The 12,366-nt window shown below is 42.7% G+C and overlaps 2 protein-coding genes across 7 annotated transcripts in view; one reads left to right on the forward strand and one right to left on the reverse strand.

Moving 5' to 3' along the window:
- Positions 1–9,411: 9,411 nt before the first annotated feature.
- Positions 9,412–10,722, reverse strand: LOC125094139 (potassium/sodium hyperpolarization-activated cyclic nucleotide-gated channel 4-like). Its single transcript, XM_047719846.1, has 2 exons — positions 10,686–10,722; positions 9,412–10,560 (listed from the first exon to the last, which is right to left on the reverse strand). The coding sequence occupies exons 1-2, from the start codon at positions 10,720–10,722 to the stop codon at positions 10,022–10,024; spliced, it is 576 nt and encodes a 191-aa protein (XP_047575802.1). The 3' UTR covers positions 9,412–10,021.
- The window catches only part of ELMOD2 (ELMO domain containing 2), a 31,042-nt gene continuing 28,787 nt past the window's right edge, over positions 10,112–12,366 (forward strand). For 3 of the 6 annotated variants that reach the window (XM_047718503.1, XM_047718507.1, XM_047718506.1), the window contains exons 1-2: positions 10,112–10,263; positions 11,418–11,570. In XM_047718503.1, the coding sequence (XP_047574459.1) occupies positions 11,429–11,570 (142 nt within the window). In that variant the 5' untranslated portion in view covers positions 10,112–10,263; positions 11,418–11,428. The other 3 variants (XM_047718505.1, XM_047718504.1, XM_047718508.1) reach the window with 3 other exon arrangements.

A 12,366-nucleotide genomic window follows, 5' to 3' on the forward strand; every position in this document is an offset into this window, starting at 1 on the left:
GAGACTATGGACTCTGAAAAACAACCTGAGGGTTTTGAAGGGGCGGGGGTGGGAGGTTGGGGGAACCAGGTGGTGGGTATTATGGAGGGTACGCATAGCATGGAGCACTAGGTGTGGTGCAAAAACAATGAATTCTGTTACACTGAAAAGAAATTAAAAAAAAAAAGTAAAACAAACAAACAAACGCGATAATCAGTCAATGGTTTGTCTATGAGTCAGAACACATGATTGTCACTCAACATCTCCTCTGTGCCGGTCACTGAACTAGGTACTGGAGATACAAATGGTCCCCTGCTGGTTCTGGGCTCTGCCTTCTTCATGCTCAAACATGGATGCACCACACACGCTCATGTCCCTACCTTCCAAAAGTGTTCAAGACTCAGCTGAAACGACACTACCTGAAGACTTAATTGACTATCCGTGTGTACAGAAATCTCTATCCTCTTTGAAAACTTGTAGCACTTAGGTCCTCTCTCAGGACACTCGACGTGCACCATATTTATTTGTTATGCACATATTTTCTTTCTTTTACCACGCTTTGAGTCCTTACAAGAGAAAGTTTGTGTCTTAATATTTCCATATCCTACTCCATATTGTACCTCACATATTTCCATATCCTACTCCCCCTTGTGGATTCCAGGGTGTCTTACAGATCAAAAGTAGTGATTGAAACACAAGCCTGTAGTACAACTGAGCGGTCTTCTCAACAAACTACCTGCAGTTGCTAGCTCCTTATGGTTCATGCCTACAATAAACACCACTCCAGGAAATCCAATGGATAAAGAATGCAGTAGCGTTCTCAAGGACCGTCAGACTTCCCTTTTGCGATTTGCTTTCTAAAATTAGTGGCACATTCAGACCATGGGAAGTAGAGAATTGCCAGGGCAAATAATGCTCAATATGTATAGGAATATTTATGGGAATAACAATGGGAATGGGGAGAGTATTCTCTGGGGGTATGACCAGCCTTAAAGCCATCAGGGCTTCTTGAGTTAAATTCGGTCTGAATGGTGGTCTCACGACTGTTAGGAGCAAAGAAAAATAAACTTAGTGGGGACGGATGTTTCTAGTTCTGTATATGTACGGGATATACAGGTGGAAAGAATCTGAAAGATAATAACTTGATAAAATGCCAGTTGTCCTGGCCCTGTTGTCTGTTTCATGTTATTTAGAAATAAGTCATCTGTACCCACCTGAGTGCCATCTGTTTGGCGCAATTCAGGAAAATGACAGCACTGAAAGGAACTTTTAAGGATCATCTATGACAGCCATTCTTCTTAAATAACAATCACTTGGAGGGATGCCTGGGCAGCTCAGTCAGTTAAGCGTCTGCCTTTGGCTCAGGTCAGGATCCCAGGATCTTGTGATCGAGTCCCCCTTAGGGGTCTCTGCTCAGTGGGGAGCCTGCTTTTCCCTCTCCCTCTTCCTCTGCCTGCTGCTCCCCTTGCTTATATGTGCGGGTGCTCCCTCTCCCCCTCTCTGACAAATAAATAAACTCTTTAAAAAAAAAAAAAAAGGAATCACCTGGAAACCTTGTTAGACAGTTCTGGGCACACCTTCAGTTTTGATTCAGTGGGGTAAGGCTGGGACCCCAGAAGGGGCGTTTCTAACAAGTCCCCGATGATACTGACAGTCCAAGGGATGACTCTTTTGGGAATCACTGCACAGCAGCCCTTTATAGAATCATAGGTTGGATTTGGGAAAAAGTATAGATTACCTAGCTTATTCTCTTTGCTCAAATCATTCCAAAATACCTATGTAATAAAGACACTACATTCTCTGCCATCAGTGTGTGTGTGGGGGGGGCGGGGTTCCATGATGTGCCCTGGTCGTTATATTCTAGATGTTAAATTTGTCTCATATCCCTGAATGTACCAAGACAAGCCTGATTAGGGGGGAAAAGGCTTCAAGTGTCTAGAATTGTCCCCTGAATTGAAAGACTATAGTCCTACCAAAGAGGCCTGCCTAGGTGAAGGCTGAGAACGGCGCATGCTCCAGCTGCACTCTGGTGCGGAACTGTTCAGAGCAAGGAAGGCATCTCATATTCATTCATACAAAAGCATCATGTAGGCTTCCGGAAGCTTCAACCAGGCATAGTTCTGGTCTTAACAAAAATGAGGAGGCCACCTAGATGACCACATCAGGTACCTAGAAAAGCAGCAGAAAAACCAGCACAGCTCATACGTCACAACCCAGATGATAGTACCAGTCTTCTACCATTGGGGCAGGAGCTCAGGGGTCCTGGGTCGCGGTTTTCTCCAGAAACTCCTGGCGGAGTTTACAGGCCAAACATGTGAATCTGCTTCAATCTAGTTTTCAGGGACAACAGATCTGAGGCCTGATCCTGTCATCAACCATGATGTGGCTTGTATGAGAAATCACTATAATAAGTGTTATTCTCTTACTACCAGACACTCTCTCTCTTTTAAGATTTTATTTATTTATTTGAGAGAGAGAAAGAGAGAGCACAAGTAAGGGGAGAGGGAGAAGCAGGCCCCCAGCTGAGCAGGGAGTTCGACATGGGGCTTGATCCCAGGACCCTGGGATCATGTCCTGAGCCTAAGGCAGATGCTCAACAGACTGAGTTTCCCAGGTGCCCCTACTATCAGTCACTCTAGAGGACTAAGTAACAGTCTCTTTCCCCAGCACCATCATTTACTTGTTCTCCTTCTTTTAACATTTCATCTTTTTTCCATTTATCACCTGTCAGAATATAGACTTAGTCTCCCCAGGCAAGGGCCTCTGGTTCAGCCACACTCTCAACCCACAAGGAGAGCAGCAGTTGGAAACTTGCCAGGGCCTCCCCTTTGTCCATTCCCAGGAGGAAGGGGTAGGATTGTCTCAGTCAAGTACAACAAAGTATATTCCCACTCTCTGAGGTCACTGGGAGAAACATATAGCCAATCCTTGCTTGGCTACATGATGTAAAGTCACTATCTAACACAGGAGGGTTCCTTAAAAATATGCACATTTATGTAGAAAGGAACGGAAATTGTGTCTTGGGCAGCAATTCTCCCTTCTCTGTCTTCCAAGTGAAATGTTGGACCCTAAAGCATGAGGTCCAGTAAAATAAGTGTGTACAATGGGAAAGAGAGAGTTCTCACCATCCCCCACCCCCTCATCCCCATGGCCATATTGTGATTTCTAATAAGAAATATATATTGTGTCTTTAGCCAGTCCTGGCACAGAGCTCCTAAGACCCTTGAAATTTCCTGAGAGAGAGTGATAAAAGTGATTTTTGTTAGGTTAATGAAGTCACTTTTGGAAAGCATGTAAGGCAGGGGTGTGAGGGGTGTTGAACATTCAGTCCTATCCCACCCCTGACCTCCGGGGATGGGAGAGGGGCAGGAGATTGAGTAAAATCACCAAGGGTGCCAGAGATTTAATCAATCATGCCTATGTAATAAAGCCTCCATAAACACCAGAATGGGTGGAATTAGGAGAGCTTCTGGGTTGGGGACCATGTGGAGACTGGGGGGAAATGGGGTGCTCAGAGAGTGTAGAAGCTTCGTGCCTCTTTCTCCACACACTGTCCTACGGATCTCTTCCATTTGGCTGTCCCTGAGTTAGATTCCCTTATAATAAAGGGACAAAACACACATTCACCTAACTGATGCACCCAGCCCTCTGTATCTTTACATTGTATTTTCAATACCAGCTCTAGTTTCAGTTTAACAGCTACTTTATAGACTGAGAAGAATCTGATGTGTCCCTATGTTAGGATTGGAGGGGCCGTTTTCTGCACACTGGAATGTAGAAGGCATTCTTTGGTCCAGAGTGTGGAGCAAGGTGAAAGCGCCCACAGTGACCACCATCAAGCCGAGTGCAAACAGGCTCTTTAAGTGACCCACCTGGAAATAGCTACAGGCCCTAAATGACCAATTCAACAAGGTAGGCACAGTTCGTAAGATTACCAAAAATAAATAAATAAATAAAAGGAAAATTCTGCACATCCCCGTACTCCCTCTCCCCCGCCCTATTACTAGGGCCCCTCACCATCACCTCCAGGCCTCTTCACCTCAGTCTCTCCTTTCTGCCCTGCCTGCCTGCTCCCTTGCAGTGTAGTCAAGAAACTTCTCTTTTCTGTTTTTTTAAAAAAATAGAATATTTTTTTAAAAAATTATATATTTTTTAAAAATATTTTATTTTTTTAGAGAGCACAAGCAGAAGCAGCAGCAGGCAGAGGGAGAGGAGAAGTAGACTCCTTGCTGAGCGGGGAGCCTGATGCAGGACTTGATCCCAGGACCCTGGGATTATGACCTGAGCTGAAGGCAGCCACTTAAGTGACTGAGCCACCCAGGCGTTCCAACTTTTATCTCTTTTGTTCTGCTTTGGATGAATCCTTTCACTGCCCGTGCCGCCCACGTTTGGTGTCCCCTCGTCCGAGCAGGACTCCCCACACAAAGGGAACCAAATAGCCCTGGACAGTGTTTGGGCTTTAGTCCAGGACAGAATAAATGTCAAACTCATTTGGATCCTACAGGGACTGCAAATAGTAATCCTGTATCCTCACTGGCTTTTATGCTTGGAGTCTTTTGCCCAGGAGATTTTCCTGAATGCCATCTTTAAATGGCTAATTTTGTTGTTGTCATTAGCAGTCAACAGTCTCCTACCACATTAGTGGCACAGGTGAGAGACAAGTGGAATAATACCATTATTCTTCCCGCTCTTGTCTCACTTTGGCACCACTGTACCCACATTATTACCCACATAGCTACTTCAAGAAATCGGCAGGGCATCACTTAGGCATTCCATTCCCCTGCTGAACCAACTCACTTCTTGTCGTAGGCATTTCTTTTATTTTCTTTAAAGATTTTATTTATTTATTAGAGAGAGAGAGACAGCAAGAGAGGGAACACAAGCAAGGGGAATGGGAGAGAGAGAAGCAGGCTTCTTGTTGAGCTGGGAGCCAGATCCGGGGCTCGATCCCAGGATACCGGGATCGTGACCTGAGCTGAAGGCAGACGCTTAACGACTGAGCCACCCAGGCACCCTGTCGTAGGCGTTCTATGATCCACTAAAATCCTCCTTGGGAAGCCTTGTGAGGCTTCCACAATTTTATCACCTACCCTGGGAGTATTCTTATATAAAGTTCCCTCACCGAGATTCTCATTTGGTGACTGGCCCACTACTCTTTGAACATGCGGACATTGCCCTGAGGTAGAAAAGAATTCTCCCCCCACTGTCAAGGATTCCGCCCTCATGGTGGCCCCTTGCCTGCACTTACCTTTGCCTTATTTCACTGGGTGTTTACCGCTTGTAGAGCAGATGGTGGCTGACTTTTACACTGCAGTTGTTACGGTACAGGACCCCTCATGGATAAACCAAGAAACTGGTTTTATTTTGGTGAAAGGAAAGTCATGAAGTTTAAACTGGTCAGCCAGAGAAGTGGACTATGAATTCATCTGAAAGCACAGATGCTATGCTCATGGGTCATGGGTGTGTTATAACTCCTCAGAGAACCCTCTCATGACACAAATTCCATTTTATTTGAGAACTTGTGCAGTTTCCTCTTTATCACAACTTCTTCCTGATATCACATATATCATATCACAGGTCGTTCAGGTCTTGATATTAATTTGCTCCTCTTAAGTTATGGGGAACTGTTTTCATTAGAGCCCAACAGTGTGCTGGTAAACCGGCTCTCTAGCGCCATCATCAGGAACTTTTGAGTAAAAAAATCCCAGTGGTCGCCACAAGGCGGCAGTATTATCTTATTCAAAGCCTCCAAACTGCTTGTATTCTGTGTCAGACTCTTGGAAAATTATGTGTGAATGTATAAGAATCAGAGGGTGTCGGAGCATACATGGACCATTGCCCGTTATATATTTTTCATAGCTTTCCAAATAGTTCATAAAGGGATTGTGCCTTCTTTTTATTGATAGAGTTCTGGAGAGAGAGTTATGTATTTATTTAGTGTTCATAGAATACCTCTGGTTGTCCAAAGTGATCTTTAGAAATTTCAAAGATTGCATTAAGTTCTAAATTTTATCTGGATTGATGAACCATTTGGTTAGTTATATTTGCCACTACATATCTCATATCTTCTGAGTTTCTTCCTTCAAAGGGGAAATGATCATAATGTTATCAATACAATGAATTAACTTAATTTTGATGGTAATCATATCTAAACTCAATCTCACCAATTGTGGCAGTGAGTTGGAGAGGTCAGATATCTTGGGGGAAGGACCATGAACAAATACTGCATTCCTTCTCGTGTACAAGAAAATGGTGCTTGAGTTCTGAGAGTGGGATCGAGAAGACAGCATTTACTGAAATGATCACAAAAATCCCAGTCCCAGTTGGCATACTGAACCTCTTCTAGTTTTTACAATGCCTGGAATAACAGACACTTGTTTAAATCATGGAAACTACTTTGGTTAAATCATAACGTTAACATGTTATTTTTAAGAGCCTTCTTTTTTCTTTTTCTTATTTCTTTCTTTCTTAGGCCACAGGATTAATGCAAACCATTAGTGGAGATTAGCTCTTCGGCTCCTGTGTTTCCTTAATGAAAGGTGAGATTTTCTGTGTCCTTCCAGAATCTGACACTGCCTTATATTTACTATAAAGGAAGGTTTGGGCAATTCTTAGGTCTTCTATTTTGCGTGTCCAATTAAAGCTACATGAAGGGCAGACTTCTCTGTCTCTTAAAAACATTTGGCTTTAAGCTGGTAGCGACAAGAATTATCCTCACATCGATTCTAATTATATATTCTGCTAAAGTCAAGAACTGGAAGTTCTTTCTTATTCTCCATCTCATTCTTCATCATTTTCTCATTCTTCCTCTTCCTCTTCAGCTTCATGGTGATCCCGGCGCTACCAAACTTGAATTTTCATACCTCAATATGGTCCTTCCATTCTTCAGCTGGTATTGCGCTACATTTTGCATCATCATTCACTAATCCCTAAAAGGTATTTCACTACCCTCTGCCACTCAAAATTAACTTCATCAAACAATGAAGGGTGCCTGGGTGGCTCAGTGGGTTAAGCTGCTGCCTTCAGCTCAGGTCATGATCTCAGGGTCCTGGGATCGAATCCCACATTGCTCTCTGCTCAGCAGGGAGCCTGCTTCCCTCTCTCTCTCTCTCTCTCTCTGCCTGCCTCTCTGTCTACTTGTGATCTCTTTCTGTCAAATAAATAAATAAAATCTTAAAAAAAAAAAAAAAAACTTGGACCTCCTACCAGGGATCAAATGAAGATTTATTGACCCTCCAGTTAATCGTCCTTTTCTCCCACAACCTTAATGGATGAATCAAAATCACCATCTTGTGCTAAACACTCTTTACCTCCCTATTTCCCTTTGGTATCATTGGCTTGAAACTCTCCCAGGCTGGGAAAACTGGAACAAATCTGACAGGTTAGCTTAGGTGAGGTGGATGAGGAGCTGGAGTAGGTGTCCCTCCTCTCAACTATTGCTATCAAATGTGCTACCAAGCCCCTGGAAGGTCATCCAATTTCCTGCTTCTCTCTTCCCTCTCACTCTCCCTTCTTTTTTTAAGCAATCATAGAAATCATTTAACCTGATTCAATATTTATTTCCTTTGTCCTGGTTACCTTTTTCACCCCAGTCCATTAGCTTAATTCTGAATAGTTTCAACTTTCTTTTCTTTCTTTTTTTTTTTTTTTAAAGATTTTTATTTTTTATTTATTATCTTGACAGAGAGAGAGAGATCACAAGTAGGCAGAGAGGCAGGCAGAGAGAGAGAGAGAGGAGGAAGCAGGCTTCATGCTGAGCAGAGAGCCCGATGCGGGGCTCGATCCCAGGACCCTGGGATCATGACCTGAGCTGAAGGCAGAGGCTTAACCCACTGAGCCACCCAGGCGCCCCTCAACTTTCTTTTCATCAGTAAAGCTCGGTACTAGGAGCTATGAGAATCAATCTGCTTTGGCATTCTGTATATTTCCTCTTCTCCCACTAAAAGAACCAAATGGGGAACCATATACTTATGAGGTGGTCCCCCTAATTACAGTGTATAAAATTTAAAATAGATTTAGAGAAGTATAGCACAAATCATCATACAAACAATCAGTGTTGCCACTGTCCTTAATATTTTTTGTCCTTCATATTTTTAATACTTCCACAGGAGAGAATCCATGTCACTGTTAATGAAAGGAGTATACAATTCTCCTTCTCACTATAAATTTGCTGCATTCCAGACCTCACACACTCCAAAAGGGGGCATTGATACTTAATTTGATTCCTCTATGGATCAAATGCTGAACATTGCAATGAGCTATTGATTAAGTCATGCCAAACAACCTTTCCATTAAGCAATTTCTAAAATCAACAGTGCTTGATTGTTTAGTCTAAGAATCTAAGAACACAAAGATTCCTTAGTACTATTGAAAAATATAACCAGACACCATTACACCATAAGCTTTGTTTTCCATTTAGGTTATTTGACAGAACCAGGTAAAAGCACACAGATTAGTTCAGAGACCTAAGTGGGGTCTCACCTTCTCCTTGAAGCCAGAATTCTAATCTTGAGTTAACCATCAGTTAGCCGGCCACATGGAAGAAGAAAACCAAAGAGAATGAGAGAGAAAGAGAGAAGGACGATCTTCCCTGAGAGACAAGAAGTGCTTAATATATTTGCCAGCTACATGCAAATGAATTAGTGAAAATAGAAGAGGCAATCATATGCACATGACATTTTTAAAATATATTTTTTTTAATTTGAGAAGAGCTTGTGGTCATTGTTGGGTCTCCTGGCTGGGGCACATGACATCTAATGTACAGTGACTTTGCTTCCAATAAAGTCAGTTCAATCAACTTTTCAGGTTCTAACCAAACAGGTTACCATTACTTTCTCTTGGAGGAAAACATAGATAGAAGTGGACCAACTAGGCAGCATGGAGACAAGAAGACAGCTTTTCTTTATACTCTGTACTCTCAGCATAGCAAATTTTAAAAGTAGAAGGATTAAGTAATGGTACTACAGGACTATCTCACTTTCAATTATACAAAGCACTTGTGTAATAATTGAAAGACCCTTAAATAGAAGTTTGTTTCCACTTCTTAATTTGCCAAATTGGCTGTATACTTTGCTTTTTTGAGTCTTTTCATGTACAACAAAAAATATTCAATGAGATCTTTGTTTCCTTCAAGATCTAAGATTCTATGATTCTATTATTATAGTACATGTCCAGTTTTCATGACCACGTTGGTTGTTGGTTGCTTCCATGGGGCTTCGGTGTCTAATGTTTTACAATTAGCACCTTTTGAAAAAATGCTGAAGTGTGGAAAAGTGTGTATTGCTGCTGCTATGTGTGTTAACACATAAGGGGATGCGGGAATTATACAAGCACACACTTGCATAAAATATTCCTGGAGGTATGAACAAGAAACTAATGCTGGTTGCTTTTGAGAAATGGGACTGAGGGCTCAGGAGTTGTGGGTGGGTGGGGGTAGGTTATTTCTCCACGGAAGCTGTCCTTTGTACTTAGATTTACTCTCCCCTTATCCTTTGCTTCTCCAGCTACACTGGCCTTCGTGCTCTTTCTCCCATTTATGAAGAATGCTCCTTCGCACTTGTGGTTTTCGTGCCTGGAAAGCACTTCCTCCAGATACTCTTGGGTTTTGGACAAAGTCCCAACTTCTTTACTCAACATAGCAGAGTTTTTGGTGTTTTTTTGTTTTGTTTTGTTTTTGTTTTTGTTTTGCCATGTATTAGCCATGGTCAAGTCATTAAACATAAATGCCGTTTCCTCATCCATAAAGTAGGGCTATTAATAAATACTTCGCAGAATTAATATTAAATGTAGGTGAAAGTGCTTTTGCAACCTTGGCGCTATGAAGGTTACCAAAAGTACGCTGTTTCTCCGTGAGTTCTTGGAGTTTAGGAGTAGCACACAATTCCAGACCGCGCAAACGACCTGAGGTTTAAGGCGAGAAGTACGGCCAGAGCGGCGCTTTTGACACACTAACCTTTGGCGCGGGGCGTGCCTCCAGGCAGTCGTTGCCAGGGAAACCGTTGGGCGTCCCTAGAATCCGAGCACGCGCGCCAGCGACTCAGAGCTACCTCCTTTTGGCGTTAGCAATTGGTGGAGCTCGGGCCAATCGGAGTGGCGGGAAGGGCGGGGCGGGGGCGGGCAGTGTCCCGGGGAGGGCGTTCCCGCGGCCTCCCCCCCCCCCGACTTCCGGGTCGCGGTGCTTGCAGGGAGTGTTCCGCGGGTAGCGTCGTTTCCGTTGCCGGCTGTTTGCAGTTGGGGAAACCGAGGCAGCTCCAGCTTCCCCCCTAGTTCTTCCGCTCCTGTGAGGTGGCTGCTGTTTCTTTTCCTCTCGGCCGGCGCTGCTTTGGCGCGGCTGTGCTGAGGGCGCGCGGGCTGGTTGAGCCCCTCGGTGTCTTAAGGAAAACCGTGGGGTGCCCAGGCCGGCGGGGCTTTGTGCGAGCCGTACTTTCCCACTCGCGGGCAGCGCGCGACCTGGGCTCGGCCAGGCTTCGGAAGGGGGGCTCCGCGCAGCGACTCCCCGAGGTTCGGGGAGGTCAGGCGCCTCGAGGCTGGCGTTCCCCGCGCTCGGCAGTTCTCGCTTCTTTTGTCCTATTGAGCGCGGACCTAGATGGATTCATTTTAAAGTCGCAGTTCTGCCCCCATATCTGACGGTGGGCGTTGCTTCTGCACTGACCTGCGGGGATTTCAAATTTGACAGTCCCTCGGGCCGGAGTCGAGAGACGATGTACCTGTGGGAATGTTGAAGGCAGGAAGGAGATAAAGCATTTTTATTTTAAAGTAACTTCTCACTGGTATTCCCCCTACCCCACCTCCCACCCCCCGCTTCATTGAGAAGTTCAAGATTTTTCTAATGGCGTCAAGATTCCGCTTTGTCGAGGGTGTAGTTTATTACTCTTCATTAGTATTTCTGCCCTTCACCTCTTAAATGGAAAATCAACAATTAGTCGGGGTGTGATCTACTCTGGGTTCAACTTATATACTTCAGTTTGTAAGCCATGTGTTGTGGTTTTATTCGCTGGAATCTCCTGACTGTAGGACAGATGTAACTGGAATTACACATCGGCTCAAAGAGCTCTTCGTTATACAAACCATTCAGATGTATGGCATATTTGATTTAATTGTATCTAAGTTGTGTCCCTTTTGTTCTTGAACTGTTGAGCCCCATTCTCAGAGAATATAGGGAACTGAGAAGTTGAAGCTAAGTAAGTAGTTTGATTTTTACAGTTAATTCCTAAAAAGTGAAAAATTGACTATTTGACCATCCATTATTTAACTGATCTAAATGGTATTTATTACATCTGTCATTGTTTTCTTACATGCCTAACTACTACTGGAAAGTAGACCCAGTGGAATAACATGATAGATACAATTTGGGATTTGATAAGTCGAAATAACTATTTTTTTTCCACTTTTAAATCTAATTTAAGGTCATTAAATCTGTCATATATTTCCTTCTCCAGGATTAAAAAAAATGTTTATTTCTTTGTGGGAGTTCTTCTATGGGCACTTTTTTCGCTTTTGGATGAAATGGCTCTTACGACAGATGACTGGAAAATGTGAATTGCAGCGAATTTTTGATACCTATGTAGGTGCACAAAGGACACACAGGATAGGTAATGTTATCTGAAAAAGAATAAATCAATTTTAACTCTGAATCAATATTTTTTCTCAATATTGTTAGTGACAGATGCACTCATTGTGTATCCTGATCAAGAATCTTCAATTTAGTTTTTTAGTCTTTGAAATCTAGCTTTGAATGATTCCAGTTCTAAAACTATGATTTGATAGAAAAGGAATCATAATTTCATTCCACATCTGTGCAAAAAATGATCTTCTCTGGCTCCTAAAATTCATCAGTTGTACCTTAGATTATAGCTACAACCTATTTTCCAGAGAAAAATCTCTATATTTCTATATCCTTGGAAATTTTCACTTACATGATGGGGAAGAGTGTCTGAATCTAGACCAGTTTTATATTCAGCACTCTTATCCGTCTTTTAGTCTTTTACGTAATTAGTGAAAGAACAATAATAGGTATCTAGTGATCCCTGATGAAGATTATTACAGTCAGAGTCTGTACTGTCCAGTGTTGTAGCCAGTAGCCACATGTGGCTATTGAGCACTTGAAATGTGATTAGTCTGAATTGAGATGTGCATAAAATGCACCCTGGATTTCAAAGACTCTATATGAAAAAGGAATATAGAAATACCTCATTAATAATTGTATATTCAGGATATGGTGAAATAATAATATTTTTGATGTATTGGGTTAAATATATAAATTTTATGTGTTTCTTTTATTGTGATGTGGCTACTAGAAAATTTTAAAGTACAAACATGGCTCACACTTCGGCTTGTGTTGTATTTCTTTTGCACAGTGGTGTTCTGTTACCTTCTAAAGTTCATCAG

The sequence above is a fragment of the Lutra lutra genome, chromosome 2 (genome assembly GCF_902655055.1).
Source record: "Lutra lutra chromosome 2, mLutLut1.2, whole genome shotgun sequence".
NCBI lineage: Eukaryota > Metazoa > Chordata > Mammalia > Carnivora > Mustelidae > Lutra > Lutra lutra.